General features: G+C 49.5%; 10 protein-coding genes across 10 annotated transcripts; 6 read left to right on the forward strand and 4 right to left on the reverse strand.

Annotated features, from left to right (window-relative positions):
* Nucleotides 1-192: 192 nt before the first annotated feature.
* Nucleotides 193-1127, reverse strand: Z518_00275 (uncharacterized protein; the record flags this gene model as incomplete). Its single annotated transcript, XM_013420878.1, has 2 exons — nucleotides 193-901; nucleotides 967-1127. The coding sequence occupies 2 exons, from the start codon at nucleotides 1125-1127 to the stop codon at nucleotides 193-195; spliced, it is 870 nt and encodes a 289-aa protein (XP_013276332.1).
* A 4569-nt stretch (nucleotides 1128-5696) lies between these two features.
* Z518_00276 (uncharacterized protein) lies at nucleotides 5697-6704 on the forward strand (the record flags this gene model as incomplete). The annotated part of the gene is made up of 2 exons (XM_013420879.1): nucleotides 5697-5716; nucleotides 5765-6704. 2 exons carry the CDS (start codon nucleotides 5697-5699, stop codon nucleotides 6702-6704), a joined length of 960 nt encoding a protein of 319 aa, XP_013276333.1.
* A 1104-nt stretch (nucleotides 6705-7808) lies between these two features.
* Nucleotides 7809-8384, forward strand: Z518_00277 (uncharacterized protein; the record flags this gene model as incomplete). Its single annotated transcript, XM_013420880.1, has 1 exon — nucleotides 7809-8384. The coding sequence occupies one exon, from the start codon at nucleotides 7809-7811 to the stop codon at nucleotides 8382-8384; it is 576 nt and encodes a 191-aa protein (XP_013276334.1).
* Nucleotides 8385-9476: 1092 nt separating this feature from the next.
* On the reverse strand, nucleotides 9477-11276 carry Z518_00278 (uncharacterized protein; the record flags this gene model as incomplete). Its single annotated transcript, XM_013420881.1, has 1 exon — nucleotides 9477-11276. The coding sequence occupies one exon, from the start codon at nucleotides 11274-11276 to the stop codon at nucleotides 9477-9479; it is 1800 nt and encodes a 599-aa protein (XP_013276335.1).
* A 444-nt stretch (nucleotides 11277-11720) lies between these two features.
* Z518_00279 (uncharacterized protein) lies at nucleotides 11721-13292 on the reverse strand (the record flags this gene model as incomplete). Its single annotated transcript, XM_013420882.1, has 3 exons — nucleotides 11721-12379; nucleotides 12429-13186; nucleotides 13258-13292. The coding sequence occupies 3 exons, from the start codon at nucleotides 13290-13292 to the stop codon at nucleotides 11721-11723; spliced, it is 1452 nt and encodes a 483-aa protein (XP_013276336.1).
* Nucleotides 13293-14032: 740 nt separating this feature from the next.
* Z518_00280 (uncharacterized protein) lies at nucleotides 14033-15173 on the forward strand (the record flags this gene model as incomplete). The annotated part of the gene is made up of 3 exons (XM_013420883.1): nucleotides 14033-14472; nucleotides 14537-15076; nucleotides 15134-15173. The coding sequence occupies 3 exons, from the start codon at nucleotides 14033-14035 to the stop codon at nucleotides 15171-15173; spliced, it is 1020 nt and encodes a 339-aa protein (XP_013276337.1).
* A 971-nt stretch (nucleotides 15174-16144) lies between these two features.
* Z518_00281 (uncharacterized protein) lies at nucleotides 16145-17303 on the forward strand (the record flags this gene model as incomplete). Its single annotated transcript, XM_013420884.1, has 3 exons — nucleotides 16145-16601; nucleotides 16657-16776; nucleotides 16828-17303. The coding sequence occupies 3 exons, from the start codon at nucleotides 16145-16147 to the stop codon at nucleotides 17301-17303; spliced, it is 1053 nt and encodes a 350-aa protein (XP_013276338.1).
* A 540-nt stretch (nucleotides 17304-17843) lies between these two features.
* Nucleotides 17844-21461, forward strand: Z518_00282 (uncharacterized protein; the record flags this gene model as incomplete). The annotated part of the gene is made up of 11 exons (XM_013420885.1): nucleotides 17844-17925; nucleotides 17982-18046; nucleotides 18103-18491; nucleotides 18623-18674; nucleotides 18735-18859; nucleotides 18925-19067; nucleotides 19158-19859; nucleotides 19973-20124; nucleotides 20697-20976; nucleotides 21103-21333; nucleotides 21388-21461. 11 exons carry the CDS (start codon nucleotides 17844-17846, stop codon nucleotides 21459-21461), a joined length of 2295 nt encoding a protein of 764 aa, XP_013276339.1.
* Nucleotides 21462-22373: 912 nt separating this feature from the next.
* On the forward strand, nucleotides 22374-24113 carry Z518_00283 (uncharacterized protein; the record flags this gene model as incomplete). The annotated part of the gene is made up of 1 exon (XM_013420886.1): nucleotides 22374-24113. One exon carries the CDS (start codon nucleotides 22374-22376, stop codon nucleotides 24111-24113), a length of 1740 nt encoding a protein of 579 aa, XP_013276340.1.
* Nucleotides 24114-24280: 167 nt separating this feature from the next.
* Nucleotides 24281-25050, reverse strand: Z518_00284 (uncharacterized protein; the record flags this gene model as incomplete). The annotated part of the gene is made up of 2 exons (XM_013420887.1): nucleotides 24281-24700; nucleotides 24775-25050. 2 exons carry the CDS (start codon nucleotides 25048-25050, stop codon nucleotides 24281-24283), a joined length of 696 nt encoding a protein of 231 aa, XP_013276341.1.
* Between the last annotated feature and the right edge of the window lie 162 nt (nucleotides 25051-25212).

A 25212-nucleotide genomic window follows, 5' to 3' on the forward strand; every position in this document is an offset into this window, starting at 1 on the left:
GCGCCACCCTCGATTTAAGTAAGGTTGCGGAGAAGCACTAAGGTCTCATTGTGCCTGCCGACTGAACCGATGTATGGCCATGAAGAGCCGGGAAGACGGGGAAAAGACTCAAATTACTGTTCGTCGTCTATAAGAACGGGGATTGTGCAGATTTAGGTAGGTACCAATAGAAGTCTTATATGCTGAGTATTCTCATAGAGGCCACTCTTCGAAGAAAGTGGTCAAACTTCTGCTTAAAGAACAGGCCATCACCGTACCGTGGTCCTCTCCCACGTATTCCTGAATGGTTACAGCCTCCAGCTTTCCGCTTTGTTGTAGACACTTTTGCAGGGCCGTTGTATTCTCCGACACTTTACGCTCTGCACAAGACTGTTCTCTCTTCTCAAAATGCTCATGACTTTCATCGTGCCACCTTTTCGGGTATTGTTCCAGAGAACCGTAGAAGAACATCAGCGAAGGTCTCTGCTTCTGGTCCGGTGCCGATGAAGGAGGAGATTTGGCAAACTTTTCGGCTTCTCTGATGATCCAATCGCCTTGAAACCATGCAGACGGACTACTTGCAACGAAAAGATTAAAGCCACCGGGCCTAGTTAGGAGGACATAGAGTGCAAACAGACCGCCGTAAGAGTGGCCATAGAGCGCCTGCCGACTGATAATTTTGTTGGGAAAACATTCTGCCACAATGAGATTGACCGGTCCGAGGATGAAGTCGAGGAATTCGTCGCTAACCCCTGGCGCGAGGGGAGTCAGGTCATAGCCCCTTTTCCGATCAAAGACTCTGCCATCGAGGACGTAGCCAACGGCTACCACGATCCCACCTCCACTGTAGTGTGGTCCTATTTCTCTCCGCCAGGATGCTTCTGTCGCCATTAGAAAAAGGGCGTTGCCATCCGCGATGTATCTGAAAGGACATGTCGTCTGTTACTACTTTTCCTTTCGATATGTGCCTTCTGGCAGTGGCCTTACATTACTGGACACTCTCCTTCCTTGATCCTGTCATGCTCACTCCACTGTAGAGGCCACGATATCTGGACCAAAAAGGTCCTGCCTGACGGTGTTTCCAACGTCTTCTGGAGGGTGTTTGGCAACGAAACTCGACTGGGACCGGCCATGGCTACACCAGACATCTTGTATCTTGAAATGTTTCTAGGGTCCCCGTGTTGGACTTTAGTCTCTCATCTAGAAGGGAAATGCAACCACGAATTTATTTAGGCTGCGTATGCAACGAGAAAACAAAAAACCGACCTGGCTTGCATCTGTTTTCTGCTTCACTCTCTGAGTGGGAGTCACCGCACATACCCACCATATGGTACCAATCTAATCAGATTAGATTAATAACAGATAAATTGTCTCACCCAATCTGATTCGTCAAGTTTTCCACCAGGGAGATTAGTGCGGTATGAAAAGTACTATGGAGGTCGAGATGTGTTCCACCGAAATCGGATGGGCTCAGGAATGCTCGTTGCGATTTGGGCCTCCGTTGGAGGGAACGAAAGACACGAACTGTGATATCACGCGACGTATCAGGGAAGTAATTCCTTCATACATGGCCCTTGCTGTACTCTACAGTAACCACAATTGGATCCCTTCGGCGAGGCAGAATAATAAAATTCGTCGGAGAGCCATTTGACGCTGACAGCCATTGAATTCCTCGTACTTTTATACGGCCAATGCCCTCACCTTCTCTAGCTCATCTTGTGGCCGTCCATGACGAATTCCAAAGCGGATTTCCAGTGCAGGGTTGCACATTATGACGTTTCTTCGCAAATTAGTGGCGTCGATCACAGATAGGATTCCGATCGCCATGTTCATCGATAGGAAAGCTGGTGTGACCCAGTGGATCTGATCCATGGAAGGCATATTGAAGCGCCGTGAGACCAATGCTGGCAAACATTGCAGCCTTGGAGCACTTAGTATAAGTAATCAGCCATGGAAAAGGGATGGAAGCCTATGGCGACAGAAATTGAACTACGGTTTGTAATAAGCGAAGTCTTCCACACCAGGGCCAGGATCTCATTGTCACTCCGGAGATTGATACTTAAGTGGAGCTTTCAATACATGAAGCACCCTGACACCCAATGAAAAGAAGTCTATCAAGAAACCCAAATCGAGCATTTGAATACGGCGTTGCAGGTCGACATGCATATTGTGTTACGGCGTGGAACATTGCAAGAATGAGACCTTCGTTACGTCTGGACGTAGCCGTTGGAGTTCGTCGACAGGTATTTTGTCAAACAACCAGTGGGTGTACATTGATTGTGGTTGAGTACTCTGTCTGTTTGGCAACTGGTCCTGCCAGATTACCAGTCTACTCCTATTCCTACCCTCTATATCCTGAATAGGAATGATAGCCCCTCTCCAGTAACAGGGCACTAACTACTGTTCAATGCAACGAGCGTCTCATGGATCATGTCCCAACAGGTAGCAGGGATGCAGGAGTCCGACGATCCGCATTTCTCAGTCCTCCAGGAAGAGACTCTCCAAAATTTGATAATTGAATACTCCCCAAAACAGACTGGACGAGATTCTGATGCATTGGATGCGATCTCTAGCATCCTCGTGAAACTTAAACTGGCCTATCTCCCATCACGATTCTACCTCTGGTTGCCATCGGGTTTCTTCTGCTCAGCGCTATGCTTCCGACTGAATGGCTACCTACCTCATCTCTAGCGCCCTGATCATCTAACATGGGATATGGGCAGGATGAAAGAATTCTGTGGCATCCCTAAAACTGCAGCATGAGGATGCCGTTCCCCAAATTTCAGTGAGGATGTATCATAGAGTTCATTCTTGGAAACTTATTATTGAAGAACTTTATGGCGTATCATCTGCCGCAGGCGAGTATCAATTTTTCCTGGAAAGAGGTCAAAGGCATATTCTGAAGGTCGCGAATCGTCGCATAAAAAGGTTCATTCCCGGATGGAATTCTCTTAGAAAGGACGAGGAACTGAATCTAGTCTTCAGAATCTAATATCGCTGATAGCGTCAGTTCTGGGAAATTTAGAAACCTACCATAAAAACAAGGAGTATGGAGGGAAAATCAGTTCGCATCAGATCCCGATCCATTCATGCGTACAAGTCGTCTCGACCCAAACCCAACCGTGCGCTGAAATGGCCTCGATATCCCCCTTTTCCCCGCTCCAACTTTAACCCTTGCCGAATGCTTTTCCGCTGCTTCCTCTCCATGTATGCATGTCGGCCGCCAGAACGTACTTGAGTAACCAATGGGGTATCTTGTGTGTCCACCGGATCGATGAAGAGATAGAATGGATGATGGAGTGTGCCTCTTGAAAGTCAGGCTAGGGTAATAATAGTTTGGTTTGGAGTCGCGTTTTTCATGTCGGGGAGGATGAGGTTGGCTCCACCAGGCATTTGAATGAAATAAGTGAGGATAACATAGGCACTCCGATAGTAAGAGCACTACAGGGTGATAGATGGTGGAGTCTAGAGAAGGAATGTGTTGTTGTTATTCTATCTGAGAGAGAGCAAGACGAAAAGAAGGGCGCAAGTTGCCAAGCCAAACAGCCTCACGTGACGTTGCCAAGGCAACGCGTCACGTGACTGGCCAACACAGGGGAGCCCAACTGTCTTGTCCACGCAACTTGTAAGGGGGATGTAGAAGGCTCTCCCAGCATTCCAGATGCATGCCATCGTCTGAAGCTGACGCGAGACGGCGTTTGAAAAGAGGCGGCGGCGAAGCCTAAGTCGGCGCTCAGGGAATATTCCGGGGGAGGAGGTGAGGTAAGTTGTGAGCGATCAGAAACGATCGGGGCCATGTATCCGTCTGAGACTGGTGGAGAGACCCGGCAAGAACCAGTTCGAAGCTCCGCAGATGCGGCATTCTGATTGGCGGGCCGTAGAACAGATCAGGATATACGTTCGACAAACTACTCGGAAGATCTGCTCTCATTTTTATTTCTGCATTTCGTTGTATCATCATTTCTTCTATTCTCCTTTCCCAAGTCCGTCAAACGGCCGTGAATTCCACCTGCTAGACCGCGTCGCACTATGGAAATGCTAGTTCAATGGCAAACGTTTCAAGTGGCTATTGGTTGCCCTCGAGCACATTGGATTTGACAAGCATTTTGCAGAGAAATTCTTTATCTAGGGATAGTCTGGATCAGATGCGTCGTGGTGTTTATCTACACTCTCTTCTTCATCCGAAACTTGGGTGGGATAACTCTTCTAGAATTGCGCGTAGCCTGGGGTGCACACGGCATTCGACAATGGTAGAGAACAAAGGAGCCAAATGACGATGATTCGCCTCTTCGATTGATCCGTGTAAGTACTTGATCATAGTCTTCAGGCAATTTTCTCATTGCAGCTAGAATTTATTCCGTACACGCTCTATTTCCATTTGTACATCTTGGGCACGCAGTCGTTATCCATTTAAGCCGGTGATCCATATATTCTTTTTCAAGGCGTACGTACCACTTGTTGATCGAAACTTGTTGGGGCTTTTGTCTTGGTTCCTTGGATTTTCGCTCAAGGGACTCATTCCAATCTGCCTTCAAACTAGTTGCAGACAAGATCGAAGTACAAGAAGGAGGTGGCATTGTGGGCAGTCGATTTGCATAAATACAGACGATATCGCGTCGAGCACGAAAACCGCGTATTGGTTTGGCGTCGCATTTTCGGTGCTGTTTGCGACAACTAGTGCAACCGGCGCTGATCAGACAAAGGATGTGGAAAGCTAACACTCCTATTGAACTGATTGCAGGTTTTCGAATCAAACATTATTACGCCACCCACATACACCACTCCTTCGCTCAATGAATGCTCTCGTCGACACCTCACCAAGGCAAGGTTTTGGGTCCAGTCCATACAACTCTTCCTATCCTTTTGCACTTTGCTTGTCTCTGCGTTGGATATTTTTTGGCTTTCTTTTCAAGGGTGTCTCAAATTGGATCTGTCTGGCCTTCGATCCGAAAACAATCGATAAAGATTGCGGCCCTTGTCACCTTCGTGGACACCATCTCCAGATCCTTAGATGGCCCGTCCAGGTCGGACTCACAGAGTCCTCTCGAGGTGGCAATTCTGGCATTCTAATGATCACTTGGCAGCCAATCCTTATGTCTCGGATTGATAATTCGAAGACAGTGGAGTTGACCGATCCGGGTGGAAAACTTTCGCCTCGAAATAATCTTGACATGTGGATGTCCTGATTGGTGTCATCCATCCTGCTCCAAGCCGTTGATTGATGCGGCTTCGCCCATAGAGCAGGATTCACGCCAATTTTGTGGCTATCCCCTAGGAACTCAACGGAACAAAATTGGTGACACGATACCAAGAAGCTGAGGCAGCTTCGTCACACGCTCAAATCTTGATGAAACATGCAATTGGATGCCCAGGGCTACGCTAAAATTTTGCTGGGGGAATGACTCATGCGCAACAGCTCTTTCAAGCCAAAAGGCCGATTTCTGGGGTAAAAGACTTTCTTGTCTTTAGTCATAGTTTGTGAACGCCTCTGCGAGACAGGTTGCCAGCTGAATATCGGTCAACCCTCGGTTGTACGGATTAGGGCCCCCCTCTTCTCCCTCCACTTGTACTTCTCAATTGCAGGCACATAACAAACCCTATTTGCGCCCCGTCATGAACTTGGATAGCGGTGTATATATTGTGAGCTTACGCTGAGTTTGGCAGGGATTTTTATTACTTTTCAATGATAGTCGTTTACAGCATGACCGCAGCCAGCCATGGCTATCCCTTACCCAAGGTAACCTCATCCCGATCTACAAGTGATTAGACAACTAATGCTCAGCAGTTTCGTTAACTCGTATCCCTTTGAATTCCTCATAGGTCCTGCGAAGAGATCATTTTACGTTCATTCTGGATTAATCAAGCAACATTCCGAAACATTAGCTGCTCTGGTTGAAGGTGGCATGGCCGAATCAAGAGAGAGATGTGCCCACTTGGAGGACATGGAGGAGGACACCTTCATCCATTTTCTCGAGTTTGCATACACCGGCGACTACTCTGTATCCAATATAGGTGTGACATTTCCCTCGGCGGACACCATTCTGTACGGACCTGTCTGCGGATCGGGCCAAGTCGCAGCAGGTTCTGGAACAGCTGATTCGGCAGAGGAATGGGGACTGTTGGTGAAGAAAACGAGGAAAAGCTGGAAGAGCAAGAGCGCCAAAATTAAGAGCGGTTGGTACGACGAAAACGGAATTGAATCGCCCTTACCTGAAGATGAAGACATCCCAGTGAAGGCAGAGCCGGACGTTGACATGAGTTTTGAACCTCTGAGCAGGAACCCTTCGAGGCACACGGATCTTTGGCGTTTATTCAAAAGCAAAGCACGTGTGAGCGAGATGCCTCCGTGGGAACCACGCGCTAACATGGACCATTGCGAGGACTACACCACTCTCTTCCTTTGTCACGCAAAGCTATACGTCTTCTCGGATCGGTACATCATCAAGGCTCTACAGGAGCTCGTCCTCCAGAAACTTCGACTGACTTTGTCAAGATTTACTTTATTCCGAGAGAGGACCGGGGATATTGTCAAATTGCTCAAGTATACTTATGCAAACACTATGGATTACGACGATGGGATCGACAAGTTGAGAAGTCTAGTATCCGACTACGTTGTTTGCCACGTTGAGACTATCGTCAAAGACGAGGAGTTCTTGAACTTTCTGCAGGAGGAGGGTGCTATGGCCAAAGATCTTGTGCTCAAGTTGCTTCAACGACTGACCTAAATGGTGACATTTTGTCGGGGGAATAACCATTATTCTGGCTCCAGCAGGAATCCACGGAACTCTTCTCTTCTCCATATATCTGCGATCAAGCCTCTACCTTCCCGCGCTGCTCGATCCCCTTGCTAGGCCTGAATCCCGGTTGATCATTAAGTCTCGTGGACACGGTACAGCAAGAGCTTGATTCTCAAGGATCACACTGATGGGGATCAGTGAAATTTGTCCAATCTCGACACGAACCGGATATCTCACCCTCGAAAGTCTACGCTCCTATTGCAGTCTCCTCTGGAACTCCTCCATCAAGGAAAACTGCACTCATGTCAGACATCCCGTCAGATCCGCCAGCGTCGAAGTGCCGAGAAGAGGTGCAGTCAGTCAAGATTGCACGATCTACCACCGGTATATTGGGACCATCATTCTTGACCGGGCGAGAGCATTTAATACAGATATTGGCGACACGGGGTTCCAATCGTGACATCATGCATTTGAGGACACTTAATCGATTTGTTTGGCAGATTGTCATTAGACAATCATCTCGTCAGCGACAGAAAGCCCTTAGTGTCACTCTATTTCATAACCGGCTCTGGTACATAGAAGCCAAAGCATAGCTGCCGAAATGGTCAAAGGTACAGCTATAGTAAAATATACCCATAACGATTTTGTGTGTCATCAGGAAAGACCAGCCAAGACTGATCTGTTCTAGATTTCAATCTACGTGTGTGAACCGGCCTCCTTTCACTCAAGTTCACAGGAATAACGTGCCACGGCCACTGGACTATATCGACCTCGATCTTGGCCCCGACTTCGTAAATCCACGACCCTTGGAAGATTCCGCCGGGGGGGAGCATGAATATTTACCGTGCAAAGATCTTTCAGATCATCGGTGTCTGAAAGCCTTGATTTGAAGTCATACAAATCAATCCCACGCCATTGCATAGTTAACTATTGGAGGCCATGGCAACCCTTCCATAGGACTTCCAGTTTGAAGCGGATGGGGGACCAAAGAGTTCCCATCTAGCCACGATCTTCTGGCCGGGCAGAACCATATTCTGCGGACGTGTTCAGCACACCGAGAAAGTCAGGACGTTCTTAGAGGACAATAACGCAATGGACAATATCCTTACCGTATACCGCAGCTTGCGAAGAAACCAAACCGATGAACACCCCCAGCAGAAATCCTATCCTCAAACATATCAAATTTTCTCCGTGGCAGTCACCTTAGCGGCATTGTTACTAGTTGAGCAAACCATACTGAATGCGGCTCAAGCAAGACTTGAGACTGAGACTATAGCTTCAGATCATGGGTTGTCTCGATCAAGAAATTCGGCGCCGCCAATTGTTAGACCGATTGTCTCCACGGCTCGGAATGGAGCTTTTGTACAGAATTACCATCCAGCACTAGCTTGCAGACTACTCTTGGGGATGCCCCAAGCAGGAATGCTCCCGTCGATTATCTTCCCCGTCTCCACCATCTGGAACAAGAATCAACAAGCCAAACGTATCGCCGTTCCGCGACACCACCTTCTCTGGTGGATTTTGGAGATCCATCTGCTTACGGTATCTAGCAACTTGGGACACGAGCGAGTCTTGAGCTCTGGCGTTGGCTGTTCGTCATGGGCGGACTCTGGTGGATCACTATACCAATGCTATGCAGATAATGAAGCGGCACGATACGCTGTATGAAGGGCCAGATGGTGCTTCCAAAAAGAGATATATACGGTCACGTTCAGTGATCCGCCGGTATATCTGGTGGCATTGTCGCTGTTTCCATCATCGCTGCTTTTGCTCGGCTTTGGCACATTTCTTTCGACCATAATAAAAAGCCTCGGGTGAGAACGCTCCTCCGCTACGTCCTGAGAAAATGGTAAACACATGGCATTCGCTTTCGCTGACACTTCGTCTCCATATCATAGCTACACCTGCCTCCAAGCCAACTGCCTCACAATCACCGTCAATGTACTGGCAACCGCCACCGTAGCCCCTGATAGCCTGACTCTCTGACAGCATCTCCACAAGCGTGTCAACTGCTTGCTTCTCATCCCCCGTATCAGTGCTCATCGGCTATGCTATCATTCTCGACACCTCCAACGCCGCCGGCGGATATATCGCCATGCTCCTCTCTGGCCCCGGAATCTACCCCTACCACTGCCTCATGTTCATCTAGGTCATATCCAATCTACCGCCAAACTACAAAGCGCTGTCTGGGCATCCTGATCGCAGCAATCATCGCCAATGTCTCTGACGTTCTGTGTCTGACCAAATATACCCTTCGACAGACAGGCGCCACCGCATATCGATGGTAGTGCTGCGGGTTTAGGACTGGAGTAGGCAGCATTTAGTGGCGTGGGCGCGATTCATGCATTGCTGAAATGCCTCAATGCAAAGAAAGAAATAGATGCTGGCGAGGGGCATGGAAAGTAATGGGAAAGAAGGTGATGCGAGTCTCGAGAACAGGTGTGGTTTGTAGTGGACTCGTAGCGCTATAAGCACCTGACTATCGACCGATGAATCAACCCAACCAAATTCCAGAGTGAAGTAGAAGTTCCCTCTGCAGGCGAGTGGCTGGGATAAATCATGGCTTGTTTGCATTGCGCTGCAAAATGAGAGGCACAATACTAGTTGGTAATGCAAGAGAAAGAAGGGACCTGAAAAGCGGACTTGCGATAACGATAATGACGGGGATGTCTCAAGTAAATCGCTACAGTCAAAACCGAAGCTTCCACTCCCAGGGGCAACTATCAGAGAAACCCAGATCTAGGTAAGATAATGCGCATATCATATCTGCTCTGACTGCCGTGGTAATCGTACAGGCTGAGAAACTTGTGACGGTGGCGTGGTATATTCTGTGCTGGACCGGCCGAGCGTCTCAGGCGGCGAACTGCGTTGCGAACTACGGAGCGGTGACACCTGAGTACCGTGGTCGTGGTCTCGATGATATTCCTCTTCTTCGTCTTGATACTCCTCCTGATACGAAAAAGGGCGGGTGGGAGTGGGAGCGGTCCTTTCTCTTCGTGTGACTGGATGGTCGCGGTCACGGACGATCTGTGGTTGCTGTTGCGCCTTCGATTCCGCCGGCGACGAGTGGTATTCCTTTGAAAGTTCGGATCGAGAAGGTCGCTTGCGCAGAGACTTTGTCGATGCAATTGTTATTGTGCGCCGTGTCGAGTTGCGCGAGCCATTGATGGAAGGAGGAAGCGGTGATTGCGTACGGGAAGGGTGGCGGGACGGAGGCTTAAGATTTAGATAAGGCAATTGCTGCTGTATCATTTGGTTGGCAAAGGGAACAGGACTTCCGCGGGATGTTTCTAGGAACACGCGCAGATTCAGCGTCGTGTCGCCTGAGGGAAGGGCTGGGTGGTTCTTTGAACTTTGCTGTTGTTGCCGATTACCGCCCTGGGGAGACTGCTGCTGCGCTTGCTGCTGTTGAGCACTGCCACCGCCACTGGTTGGCGACTGAGGCATACCGCTGTCTGATGTCGAATATGTCGTGCCTGGGAGGAAAACAAAATCGTCGAAGCTGCTCGCGATATTGGCAAAGTTGAAGCCTTTCCCCTTGATTTGGGGCTCGAATACTTGGCCGATTTCTTGATCAAGATCCAAGATCCCACTCTTAAAAGGTCGGAATTGATGCATATTCGTCACTAGGCTTGGGTAGGTTGCTCCTAATCTCCCAGTAACTTTGGGGTGGACATCGATCTCAAGCCTGACGTCGCCAGTCTCTTCAAATCCGCCACTGCCTTTGGTGAGTAGCATGACGAATGTGAATTCTCTTGGCAATCCGGACTTTTGAAGCCTGTTTTCCTCAAGGGTCCAAACCATCTCTCCATCTTCAATGTCATACTCGTGGCCATACCAGGATCGCAGTGTTCGGACAGAACCCTGGATTTTCATCATTTCATACACCTTGTAGCTGCTCTTGACACCGTAAGAGGGTTTGATAGACGCATTAGCGGGGCCTTGAGAGACACCCAAAGAGCCAGCGAGGTTGAAATTCCAATTCAAAGTCTCCGGGCTGATGGCTCCGTAAAGCAGATGAGGCGCATGGCGGAGGAACCTTGGACGAGATGGTTTGATAGGTCTTGGAAGACAGCCAGTACTTTTGGCCAGTGCGTTGGGCATGTTATCAGTCTGAGTGCCATGATCGTGACTCGTGTGTCTACTTGGCACCATCCCCGTAACCATCTGGAGGGGATTCTTGTTGTCCTCGGCGGTGTGGTGAAGAGCGATGTCGATCTCGGCCGACTTAAAGCGGAAGGTAGTGCGACTAGGGTGGAAGACGAAATTAATGGCAACAAAACGGACATTCTCGATACGTTCCTCGTGAATGACGGGGCTGTCGTAAAATCCAGACTGGAGGCGCTGAACGTGGGCGGTGATATAGGAGCCCCCGGGCAATCGGCGCTCATAGATACATTTCTGATTGACTTGATAGCGATAGTCTGGAGCATTTGGATCCCTGAATTTGACTGCCATCGCAGGAGTCAGAGGAGTTTGCGGCGGCCATGTCTGGGCGCCGCTAATAACTGCGGGCGCAGAGGTAGGCTCCGAGCGAACGCGATTGAGCCAGTGACTCATGTTGCGATGAGACCAGTTATTCTAGACTTTGTTCATATTGATGATATGTCTTAAGAGATGTCATGCCGACGAAAGATGAAGGTCGCATCTTGATGGAGGTCAGGAGGTCGAGCGGACCTTTGACTTGGTTGGGGTCCAGGTGAGGCTGGAGGCTGGCAGCCTGATCAGCGCCACATTTTCTGAGATTGGCCCCAGTAGACATGGGCCCGGGGGTTGCCAAGGAGGGAATCGAATATGCCCGATCCCCAACATGGAAGAAGGGCGGCTTAAGGGGGGCCCACAGATTCGTCTCAGCCATTCAATGTAAACCAAGCAAATGTCTAGTCTCAAAGCCCACGTGGGATATATATCTCTCTTCCAAGACTTAGGGTTTAAGAGTCTGTGTTTGTCTGATCTCGACCCTCTTTGCAGCGCTTGACTATCCCATGATTCTGATAGCAGTACTCATAACGGCATGCTCAGATTGTGAAATTTGGTTTCCCAACTGCCATCTCCTTCATGACGACGACGGCTGCACTGGATAATCGCATTGGCTACGCCCTCTTTGGGGAGAATTACCCTCACCTCATACAGTCTGGATGATTCTGGCAGGACAGGTAACACCATCTCGTCTGACTTTGGAACGTCAAACCTGTCAAAGTCACCAATGTTGAAGCGGTGGTAGAAATTGCCCTCTTCAAGCTCAATGACGCGATTCACAACAGCAGCTGTGAAACGACGGTCCCAGATACCTTCTCGATGCGGGGCACTGAGAATCAGTTTGATTGCTTGTCGTCTAATTCGTGGAACGCGACATTTGAGAGCGGTATAGAAGAGGACAGGGATAAACTCCATATCGACGGTGAAAATCCCTCGACGCAGATAGTAAGTTGCCGAGGGGGACGATTTCAGGTGTTGGGCCACCTTCTGGAAGAGGTCAATTGATTGTAGTATTATCGAGATGAAATCGGATGTGTAAGAATCGAAAACGGACTCCTGCCCTGATGAGAGGCAAGTGGAGACAATGATGGTGGCTATTGTATGGTACATGCGCAAAATGGCATATCCGAGCGTGACGCCAGGGTTCGTTTTGGATTTCAAATAAGCAGCGGAGGCTTCATATACTTGAAGCCATGAAGTTAGTCCAGATTTGAGCAGTTGTTGTTGCGGCACAAACTCGCTGTGGCTTGTCTCTTGCTGCTGTGAAGTCGAGCAACAATTTTTGGCGAGGTAACACGCTGCGTTCAGCAGTCTTGTCTAGTTGTCGTCGGGCTTCTTGCACCGAGTCGAAGATTGGTGGAATCGGATCAAAAGAGATGGATGTGCTTGCATGCGGGGTGATGTAAATGTATTGTGGTCCTTGTCCAAACAATGCAGACTGAACGTTCAGATGTGTAAAAGCCTCGACAAGGTAGCTGTCCACTGATTCCGGATGCGTTTTGACAAATAAGACATTGGCATCTTTGGAACAATGTTCACTTTGGACCTCGCGAAGAAGCCTCAGCCCATTCTGGAGATGAGTGTTTCCAGTGTTGAGATTCCGTCGGAGAAACTCGAAACAGATGAATATCATACACGTTATCAACGTGATGCGCAAGGAGCGGACGTCAGTATTGTTCATGAGGGATTGTAGGGAAGAAATGGCCTTGTTGTATTGAAGCAATGCAAAAATTCCGTGCTTGTCCATGAGTATTTTGTCGTGTGAAGGGTCGTTTTCAATGGGATCCGCATTGAAACCTTCACTCCTGTAGGCCGACCCAAGTGCAATAACGGCGTGTAAGACTGCGGGCTCTTCTGAGCTGGCCTGGAAAACAAGCCTCCTCCAGAATTCTGACTCAAAGATTCCGGACAGCTTGACGCCCACCTCCAATTTGTAGAATTCGAAAGAAGTCTGTTCTTCCTTCGTGACACTGCGATCCCTCGATAAGGTGCTGCATGGCAGGTCAAAATTGGAACATGTTGAATGATGTCCAGAGAGGCTAAAAGGAGCCCCCCCAGACACCATATCCGTCGCATATTCGGCCTGTCACTATACATCTCTTGCAAGGAGGCCATCCTTCGTCGCACTTGACACGCCTAATCCTGCAAATTAATATATCAGCATAAACACTCTCTGGCGACGATGCCGCCGTAGGAACCAGCCAGGATATCCTCGGATCTTGTCGAGCTCGCTAGGTAATGGTCATGAAACATACTTGCAAGTCCCACAGCCAGACTTAGATCTAGTTTTGGGTGTGGTGGCCTGCCTCCTCTCTTTGGTGACTGCCATCTCCGACCCGAAACCAAAGGACGGCCGTGGTCGGACGTGATGTATCAATAAACAGTTTACGGGATTTGATGAACAATTGAAAGACATTGTGAGGACGGACGAGTGGGCGAGATCGCATGATAGCGTTGTATTGTTCGAAAGGAGGGCGGTGGGAGATACGGAGTGGAAGTTACTCTTTTGAAGGGGTGAAGAAGACACTGTCAAGGCCAGGCTGAATGCGACTGGGCACCTCGCCTAGTATGGACGCTGATTGACTGGTAAGCATAGGTCCAACCCCACCTAGATACCACTTCGCTGATGACCCCACCCATTCCCTGTGTCTCCTTGCGGGTGAAACAACGCTCCGGCGGAGATTGTATGATTTTCGTCCGCGTTCGTCCTAGCCAGTTCCCTTGACGCATGACAAACTTGCCCAACACCAAAATGCTTGGAATGTACATATATAGATGACCATTCCCTCCTAACATTTCAATTCCTCTCAAGCCAGAGAGTTATAGATCAGTTCGACATGCCAGTCCCAACGAGAGTCCTGGGTCGTAATGGCCCCCTAGTCTGTGCCGTCGGTTTTGGTGCTATGAGTATTGGTGGCGCTTATGGACAAAAGGATACTGAAGAAGACAAGATCGCTCTCCTCGACCATGCACACGCCATCGGCGAGACTTTTTGGGACACCGCGGACATCTACTTTGATAGCGAAGAAATCATTGGCAAATGGTTCAAACGCTCTGGGAAACGGAAGGACATCTTCCTCGCAACAAAATTCGGATTGGGCTTCGATTGGGAGATGAAGCAACAATTTGAAAGATCCGACCCTGAATATGTCAGATCGGCCTGCGAAAAGAGCCTGAAAACTCTAGGAGTGGAAACTATTGACCTCTACTACTGTCATCGAGTCGACGGCAAGACCCCGATTGAAAAGACTGTCGAGGCGATGGTAGAATTGAAGAAGTATATCAACACCTCATCATCTCGAAATGGAAGGATTTGATTACTGACAACGGACCTTGAATAGTGAGGGTAAGATTCGATACCTAGGTCTTTCGGAAGTCTCATCTTCGACTCTTCGGCGAGCTTGCGCTGTGCACCAAATTGCGGCTCTCCAAGTCGAATATAATCCATTTGTGCTTGATATCGAGTCCGACAGGACAAACCTTCTGAAGACCTGCCGCGAGCTCGGGGTTGCTGTCGTTGCCTATTCTCCGGTCGGACGAGGATTTCTAACCGGCCAAATCAAATCCCTCGAGGATCTCCCAGAGAACGATTTCCGCCGCGTCACTCCAAAATACTCTCCAGAAAATTTCAAAAAGATCATGGATCTGGTAGCAAAGTTCGAATCTATTGCGAAAAGCCATGGTGCAACTTCAGCACAGGTTAGCATAGCATGGTTAATGGCACAGGGAGAAGATATCATTCCCATCCCCGGCACCAGAACCATCAAGTACTTGGAAGAAAACACAGCTGCTGCAAATCTTAAGCTGACTCCTGAAGAAGTCAAAGCACTCAGAGAGGCAGTTGACAAGACGGAGACTCCAGGTGATCGGTATCCAGCCATGTAAGTTAGGATCATGCATTTATGGATTTCGTCCAGATGCTAACTCATGAGCTACAGGATGATGAGACCAATCATGGGCGAGACGCCTCCATTGTAGGCCGCTATCGATGGCATTTTCCAGATGGATGCAGGCATTTGAGGTGCTCTGAGTATTGTTTCTGGGCCTCAGGCTTGCAAACTCCGACTCTGCACTCAATTGGCGATGATAATGCCATGTCAATTTTTGGTACCATTGACATTGCCTGTCAAAATTCGTAGCCGAGAATTGATGCATTTGACAGAAACCTTGAACTCTGATTTTCCTATTTCACACTACTATCGTCCAATCTGTGGTTTCTTGACTTTGAGAAAATCCTTTTTGGTTTCCCATACCCATATTTTCTATGCGGCTATCTCGTCCTTTGAAGATTTTATGCTCCTCCGCTCGATTTTCAACACATCGATATTTGTGAGGCATGCCATCACCACACAAATATGCCACATATATGCTAGAGAATCATTATGTGTTTCTTGGACTGTCTCCGACGATTCCTGTGCCACCGTCTGATTTGGGTTCGCTACTCCAGCACGCAAGACTATTTCGGGGATTGAGGCCTGGTAATTCTTGCCTCAGAGATCCGGTCAATCTGTTGAGTTAAACGTTCTGTCCGATCACGACAAACACTGCTTCAGATAGCGTTCGGAAAAAGGCAATGATTGCTGTTCCAATGGGAATATCCCCTTGCTTGAAGAACCGTCTGAGCACTCATGAAAGCAAGTTCATGGCAATTCAACACCCGTAGATGAGCTGATAGCCCACCTGACGAGAAGTAGTAGTATCAACGCTCCAAGTCGTCGTGGCATCGGCGCCGGCCGTTTGGAATACTAAGTTCTTTATTTTAATAGGGCCGTTTGAAAACCGAAATGGAAAAAGATATCTGGCTGCCCGCACCGCACCACAGGCCCGAGCAACAACCTCGGTGTATACCAACGCATCTAAGTCCAATCCGTTTCCCACTTCACGACTACCAATTCACTTATCCTGAATTATCAACGAGCCATATCTAAGCCTCTCACTCTCCCTACATTATGGCGAGGCTTGTGTTGCTGTTGCTGAGACATCCACTGCGCTCACTGCTCTTCACACATTCGTTTCTGTCTCAAGTCTTTCTCGTCCTTCTACGACGCTTGCTGCTTCCGCACTTTCCGGTCTATCAGCCACTGCGAGTTCAGATAGAACGAGCCTATCTCGCGGCGGCATCCTTGACCTTTCCAGATCTGACCCACAGACTGCCGGTGGGAAACCTTTCTCCAAAGCGAGCTCGCAGAGTAGATGACACCGTGCCAGCCTACCTCATACCTGGTACGCGAGAACTTTCCGACTATGCACGGCCCGTGGATGAAAAGCAACGATGCGTCGTACTGTATGCACACGGCGGAGGCTACGCCCGTGGTGAGGCGAGAATGTATGTCAACTACATGGAACGGTGGATTGCAAGTTCGGCACAGGCAAATCTTGATCTGGCCTTCTTCACCGTGGAATACCGTGAGTCTCTTGCGAATGTCATGTCCGAGCTCCGAGACTGAAGAGTGTATAACAGCGCTCTCAACCAAGGAAAGCCACCCAGCACAGAGGAACGCCTTCATTCAAGCCTATCGGCACTTACTTGACAACGGTGTGGCAGCTGAAACCGTTGTTTTTATGGGTGATTCCGCCGGCGGTGAGTATCTTAGCATCTTCTGAAGGTCTCTCACTGACGGGCATGTTCGAGGTGGGCTCTGTATTCTCACAGGCTTCGAGCTAAAGCGGCTTGATCTGCCCCAGCCAGCAGCGACGGTCCTGATCTCTCCCTGGATAGACATGACCTTGAAAGCTCACGAAGGAGGGAACCCAGCGGTTGAAAGTGACTACTTCTTGATGGCCAACGAAGCGGTCCCCCTCCTCGCATCCCTATTTCTTGGAGGCCGCCCCCCAGACTCTTCAGACTTGAACCCTCTCTACCGCCTGCCAGAAGAGCTCAGAGGCCTCAGTCCCCAGCTCATCTTCACAGGTGGCGCTGAATTTGCACGTTCTGACTCGGAAAAATGGGCGGAGCTGTGCTACAGAGCAGGACTACCGTATAAGTTGACCGTTGAATGGGCCCAGCTACATGTCTATGCTCTTGGATCCAAATTAACTGATCCAGCTGTCCGTATCAAGACCGATGCCATGATCATCGAATGGATCAAGAATTATGTCACAAAGTGAAATTCCCGGATACGCCCCCAGTCATGCGTCGAAGGAGAGATTGCGTGGGATTCCTACCGCATTAGTGTTTAACATAGCAATCGGCGCTATATGTGGATAGAAAAATGTAACCAGATGGTTCTCTAGATTGGTATCCTATACCAGACGACTGTTGAATCTCCGAACGAACTCGAAACTTATGCAGGCTTCAATATCAGCATTCAATCATCGACATGGGGTAACACATAAGCGGGATCCCGTGTTGGAACATGTCTTTAAGGACAAGTCGGGCAGAATACTGGGGGATAGACTTGGATTGAGACCCTCGGCAACAGAGTCGGTGAGGCGGGGCCGCCCACCACGTCGGCAGCCAAATGCCGAAGCAAACAGCCTTGTCACGGCGAGGGCTCATATCCGGCCAAGCGAGAGAGAGAGAGACAAAGAGCTTTGAATGCTAGACTTTTTGTTCATTGTACTATTTCAGCCATCAGCTTCGAACTTGATGCAAGTTCCTCATCTTAATTGACCAAAAATTTCCATTGGGAGTATACAGCATCCGCAATGGCTGCAAATATTCCTGGCAAAGGATCGAGGCCTATCTTGGTCGGTAACGTGTCCGGGTCCACCGGTGACCGACTAGACGGTGAGTGCTATGCCCACGCCGCTGAGAGTCAAAAAGGATAGCTGAACAAAATACAGCTTTGAAGTTGATGCTGAAGGGCGATACGATAGTTGATGCCATCATTGGAGACTGGTTGTCAGAGGTATTGAAATCTGGGAAAATTGAATCTTCGAGCCTGGATATACTGACATTTCTCAGTTCAATTTGGCTTCGAGGGCACTTCAGGCTCGTGCGGGTAGAAAAGGCGGCTATGAGCCTGGATTTCTGTACTCACTTCGCGAGGCCCTCGATGAGTACATCGACTACAAGAATCAACACCTTCGGATCGCCGTGAACGCCGGCGGTCTGAATCCACGGGGACTGGCTGAGGAGGTCCAAAAGCTTTTACTTTCTCGGGGCAGCAAGAAGAAAGTCGCCTACGTTGTTGGCGACAACTTGTTCTCACAGATCGATGGCCTCGAGATACAGCCCCTCACTCGAGCGACGGGCGACTTCGAGAGCTGGAGGCGCAAGTATCCGGAGATCATCTTGGCCAGCAGGATGGGGCCGACATCGTCATCTGCGGGAGATGTACTGACGCAAGCACGGTATGAGGTCTTGCACTTTTTCTTTTTTTCCCCTTCTGGTTGGGTAAACCTGAAGCTGACAAATGAGGGATATTCAAGGTCATGGGAGTAGCAGCCTGGTGGCACAACTGGCACCGGACTGAAGTGGACAGGCTAGCAGGTTCTCTAGTAGCTGGACATTTGATAGAATGTGGTTGCTACGTGGTATGTTGTCCCTCTACGATCCATCATCCGGCTGAGCTGACCTTCACACCCTTGGTCTAGACCGGAGGCAACTTCGGAGGGTTTCAAACTCTCTTCCCAAACTACTATGACCTGTCATTTCCAATCGCGGCCATTGCAGTAGATGGTACAAGCATCATTCAAAAACAGCCCAATCAGAATGGAATGTATGACTTTCTATGAGTTTGTCCCTGCTTACGATGTACATTACGTCGGTTGATTCTTGTCCTAGCGTGACGATCGACACCGTACGAGGTCAGTTCCTCTATGAACTGCGGGGGATCTTCTACTTCAACCCCGATGTGGTCGCTGATTTCTCCCGTATATGCTTTGAGCAAGTTGGCCCAGATCGAGTCTATGTCTCTGGGTTTAAGGGTACGTCTAAGTCTTGGTCTCTCTGGTTAGTTGGTCTTTCCATTTCTTACGAGGTCACTCCGGAATCAACTCTAACTTATTGCTCGGTAGGCATGCTGGCTCCTGAGACTCTCAAGATTGCAATTATGGCGCTAGGGGGTTATCAAGCTGAGTTTTCTGTTTATGTTACTGGGCTTGATACGAAGGAGAAGGCTCGGAGCTTCGAGATCATGTCTCGGAGAATGCTCAAAAGGAACCAATATGAGGTCCTAGATTTCCAGCTTTATGGAACCCCAAAGGAAGATCCGCAGAGCCAGCTGGAATCAACTTTGCAGCTTCGCGTCTTTGCCCAAGCAAAAGATCCCAAGGTCCTGTCGGCCGGGCGCTTCCTGGGCCCCTTAATGAGTAACCAGCTCTCAGGTTTCCCAGGCCTCACTCCCAACCTGGACTTCCGGACCGCTGAGCCAAAATCGATCTGTACCTACTTTCCAGGACTGATCAATCAAAAACATGTCCAGCAGAGGGTCTACTTCTTCTCAGCCGAAGATGACGAAAAATGCGTCTCTGTCCCGTTGCACCAAGCTTATACACCAGTCCACCAGCTGCCAAATCAATTGGACTATCAACCAGCGCAACCCGTGCCAATGTCCTCCTTCGGTCCAAACGTGAAGGCTCCGCTGGGGCTAGCAGTCTTTGCTCGTAGTGGGGACAAGGGCGCGAATGTTAACATAGGACTGTTCACTCCCCGCGGTCTCTACGAGTCTGAGAAGTATGATTGGCTCAGAAGTCTACTCACTACTGAAAAATTTCGGCGTAAGTTGGTAGCCTATTATTTTTTTTCTTTCTCTCTTCCACCTCCTCCCCCCTCCTCTTTTTTTTCTCCCTTCACTGACGTGCCATTGGCGTTTCTAACATTATGATCCTAGAGCTCCTTGCGAGAGAAATAACGCCGGAAACGGACATCGAGCGATGCGAGTTTCCTCGGATCCAAGCTATTCACTTTGTCATTCACGGCATTCTGGGTGCAGGCGTCAGCAGTTCAGTCAAGATGGATGCGCTAGGCCACCACTTTCGTCTTGTGCCTTTGAGACAAAGTGGCTGATTATTCTGGTGTTAGAATCTGGCTGAATACTTGAGAGCACGGCACGTAGATATACCCGAGAGGTTCCTTGCCAATGAAGCAGTTTTATAGGATCCACCTAACAATAGGGTAGAGATATAGGGAGGGTTAGACAAAAAGGAAATGAAGAAAAAAATCGAGCCCCATCCCGCATTGCTTCTTTTTGGAATGGCTACCAGAGCGTCTTTAGATCAACAATAGAACGAACTTAGGTTTATCAAATGGGTTTCAACATTTTGCAAACAAGTCCGACTCCCAAAGTTGGTTTTGGGTTCGAGTATTGCATAGTCGCTGCGAATCTCCTCTGTTCAGCTTGGCCGAGATGGACCCGTGTACAGAGCAGCCGGAATGCCTGCTATTTCAGTGTGGACCCTGCAGAGTCTGCCGCCTTTCAGACATAAACAATGGTCGCAGAAACCCCATTAGCAGGAATCATGGTCGTTGAACTTGCTGGACTTGCCCTCGGCAAGAGGCACCAGAAGCCACCGTCTGGCCATTCTTAGGACTGATCCTCTTCCTTTGACATATAGGCCATTTCGTTGGATTTCTGTGTGCGGACTGGGGGTGTTAGTGTCTTAAGCCTTGACCGGGCAACAGTCAATGACGTACCAGTTAGAACATCCGATCTCCTGACACGCAAGAAGAGCTCGATTCAGGTCAACCTGAAGAACGAAGGTGGCATCAGGCTGGTCAAGGATCTTGCCAAAGAGGTTGATACACTGATCGACCCGTTTCGACCCGGCGTCCTGGAAAAGCAGGGATTGGGACCATGGACGTTGACGGCCTTGAACCCTGGACTCATTCTTGCTCGTATGACAGTATTTAGACGGGACGGCAAATACTGAGACATGGCCGGCCACGACATCAATTACACCGTCGTGTCCGGTGTTTTATCCATGTTCGGTCCGAAGGACAGCAGGCTCATTCCGGCCTTAGACCTGCTGGGAAACTTTGCGGGCGGTGGCTTTGTCTGCTTTGTGGAGATCGTCCTCGCACTGCTGGCCAAGTTGTGGAAGTCAATATGGTGGACGGAAGGGTGTTTCACCGCTACGTCCCCTAAGTTAGCCACCAAGAATCGATATGTTCCAGCGCGAGCGCAAATAATTCGACTTTATCAAGCTAACATGTCCCCTAACAATGACTACACAGGGGCGTGCTGGAGCCGCAGTTCTTCGCTCAATTGCTCAAAGGTCTCTCCTTGAAGTCTTCTGACCTCCCTAGGCCAAGAAATGGCAAAGCAACCTGGCCCTTCGTACGGGCCTGCTTTACGCGAATATCAAGTCAAAGACCCGTAAGCAGTAGGAATCTATCTTCGACGGGACTGACGCCTATTGTCAAGCTAGTGGTGCAAATTGAGATGTATTGAATGCTCTATCCTTCTGCAACCGGTCCCGCCGGGTTGCTAATATTTATACATGCTTGGTTGACCCCCTCCTCTTTCCCTATATCCTGAATAGGGGTGATAACCCTTTTCCAAGTAAAGGTACTTTCCTATTGTTCAAAACCTGTGTTGTTCCAGTTCTCTCGCAGAAGGAATTAGAGGTCCAGAGTTGCCAACAGAGACCTATTGTCACATTGCAGGGGACGTTGTCTCTTGCGATTTCGAGCAAGTCACTAAATGAGCCATATGTTGGGAGAGTTCAGGGCGAGGGTGTCGCCGGCGATGGCTTGGATTGCAACCAAATTAGCCTCGGGTCATGGTGGGGACGAAACGCTTTCAGAATAGTTCGCCAGGAGAACAGGGAGAGATGTTTCCCACCTGAACGGAGGGTTGGCGAGAAGAAGTTCTCTCAAGATTTGGGAGTATGGTTGTAGATTCGCCGGGCTCAGAACTTTAATATAAAGTCACTACAAGCCAGACTTGCCAATAAGGCAGGAGAAAAAGTACTCGTCGCCTCTTCACAAAGTTCGGTGCCCGCTGAGATTTTTTTCCCGAGAAACAAAGCTCTCGAGTCAAAGAGCGGCCAATTAGCGACGTTTCCCAATCCAACTGGACCCCCCATTTCTATGCACGAGCCTCCAAGATCCTAATAGGCGACGTCCCCGCCGAACAAACCCCGGGGATTGGTAATGCCTATCGCGTTTCGGCACCGAATGGCAACAAACAAAGCCCACAAGCTAAGCACAAGCATGGACGCGTTCTATTTTAATGGTCATAGCCGCGCCTTCATATTTTGCTACATGAAAATTCCTTTGAATCGTTCATAATGGTGACAAGCACAACGATATCCGGTCAGGCGAAACCGTACTCAGTCCCAGTGGAAAGCAAAACGCTGCTCGAGCATGGGATTCTAGGAGGCCGCTTGCGTCAGTCTTTGCCTCTGGAGAGCAAGGATCTCGTCAAATACGTCAAGTTCGAGGGATCAGAAATTCCTAGTATTGCGATCAACTGGAGGTTGGCGGAGAGTGTGGCTTCCTTGAAAGGCCTAGAAGCAATTCTGATCAATGCTCTCCTTGGGAGGAAGTATAACGAAAGCCCCAAGGAGATCACCATCAACACCGATCATGCACAGCTCTTCTTCATGTCGTCCATAGTCCTAGAGGTCAACCCGGATTTTACTACCCCTATCTCGCCCACTCCAGTCCGTGACCTGACAGAAAAGTATGCAAAGTACTTTCCAAACTGCGACCTCCATCACATGGCATCATCGCTGTACCGTCGAGCAGCGTACAACATTTACAAGACCAAAGACGACCGCTGGTTCCACATTCATGGGAGTCTCAACCCAGACCCATCGCTCGAGGGTGCTGGTCTTCCGAAAGACATGCCCGAGATCATGACCGTGGAGGACTCATGGACACCCTTCGTTGAACGTCTCAAAGAGAAAACCGCTGAAGAATGGGATTACATTTTAGGAGAGCAGTTCAAAGAAGCTGCTACAATATGCTTGAGCGCTGAGGAGTATTCTAACAGTCCCCAAGGACAGGTCAACTCTGCGGTCGATCTGTATCGTGTGACAAAGCACGAAGGGTCTCGGCAACCAGCCGGATGGTGGCAGCCCACCTCTTTTACCAGCTCCAGACGACCTCTTGCAGGTCTGAAGATTGTCGATTTGACAAGAGTCATCGCAGGCCCTGCAATTGGTCGAGGCCTGGCGGAACTTGGCGCCAGCGTGATGAGAGTGACTGCTTCTCACCTTCCAGACTTCTCAGGTCTACAACCTGATCTAAACTGGGGCAAGTGGAACTGCAATTTGGACCTCCGTAAGGACGACCACCGACAACAGCTCCAAAACCTGATCCTCGAGGCGGACGTCGTCATAAACGGCTATCGGCCAGACGTGTTTGTGAAATACGGCTTCGGTCAGGACCAGGTATTTGAGATGGTCCAAAAGAGGAACCGCGGCATCATCTACGTTCGGGAGAACTGCTTTGGATGGGACGGTCCGCTCTCCCACAGGAGCGGTTGGCAGCCGATCAGTGACGCTCACTCGGGAGTCTCTATTGGTTATGGACGGGCCATGGGAAACGATGAAGCCGTCACTCCGGTCTTCCCCAACTCTGACTACTGCACCGGGATTATTGGAACCTGTGGCGTTCTCCAAGCTCTCATGGAGCAAGCGCTTCATGGCGGTTCTTACTTGGTTGACACATCGCTCAACTACTATAATCAGTGGCTTGCTCTCAGAGTTGGCGAATATCCTCCGGATGTATGGGACGACGTGTGGACGAGAAACGGAAGACAGGTATTCCGACATTACCACAGCATGAACTATACCATCCCACGCTACATCGAAATGATGCGGAAAGAGAAAACCGTGCTCAATCTCGACTTTTTCGAAAAGCGAACTTCCGAGGCTTTGAATGGACTGGTTTTTAGAGTGCCTAAGCCCGTCCTACAGTTTCCTCCCGATACAGTACAGCTGGGCTATAATGTTGGTACTCGGGGTAATGGAGTGGATGAGGCAAGATGGCCAGAGGACTTGTTGACCGAGGTTGTCAAGTAGAGCCGGAGATATACATATGTTGAGCTCTCTTCCTCATCGATTGAGAGATGGGCTGACACAGCCTGGAATCGTCCGTGTCCTCTGTGCTAGTTCAAAGGGTCTTCTCTTAAACCTAGGCTCTATTCTGTAACGAATGTGGAAGTTGAACACGCTCCCGCTCGTTACAATCATAATCGTCCTGTGGTTTCCACAAAGTCGATGCTGGCCTTGTTGTGCTCCGCGACTGAAAGCAGAGCACCCGTCTTCTTGTTCCGCATCTGGCTGCGGATCGTGGACAGGCGCATGCCCTGCTGCAGGACTTCGCATTCGATGGAGAGCTCCATGTCCTTCCGCACCGGCCTGAGGTACGTTATCGACAACGTCCGTGATACTCCGCCAAACCACCAGAATTCCTTCTTTGCCAATGGCGCGGCGGTCATGGTGGTGCACATGTCGTGAATCATCGCGACCGCGCCGCCGTGCATGTTGCCCATCCGGTTCGTAAACACAGGTGCCGCCTTCATCTCAAACACTGCTGCCGCCTTGTCTGCCGACCTCGTGGCACTGACAACCGATATATGCTCGCGCATAAAAACTTCGTCAAACCCCTAACACCCGCAAAAACGTATCAGACACAAGAGCTCTGAAAGGAAAGTCTGATTTTCAACCATGGAGTACATACCTGGTGATTCGCAGGATCGCTTTTGCGATACGCATCGATATACACTTGAATCCGCTCTTTGGGATCAGGCACGCTCACATCGAACGCCATCCCAGGAATCTCCAACAAATCTGTCGTGTAGCGTTCGGCCTTAGAGTGTTTGCGATCTTCCATGATATAACGGTCTTCCGCTTCATGAAAAGTCTCGACTCTTTTCCTCTTCTCTTTCCTTGGGGGACGTTCTTCTGTTTGTACATTAGTTTGAACTGGGAGAATCTGGTTGGAGACTACTGACATTTCGTCGGAGGGTTTGCGCCCAATCAACCTTTGGAAACAGCGGCGTCAAACGGGGATTGGCGATAGGTTGTCGAGAGAACCGAGGCCGAGATTCGGATATTCTTTATCCTACCCGAGATTCATGCTCCACCGCTATTAGTGCTAACATATCAAAACATACCA

Source organism: Rhinocladiella mackenziei (genome assembly GCF_000835555.1).
Source record: "Rhinocladiella mackenziei CBS 650.93 unplaced genomic scaffold supercont1.1, whole genome shotgun sequence".
Classification (NCBI taxonomy): domain Eukaryota; kingdom Fungi; phylum Ascomycota; class Eurotiomycetes; order Chaetothyriales; family Herpotrichiellaceae; genus Rhinocladiella; species Rhinocladiella mackenziei.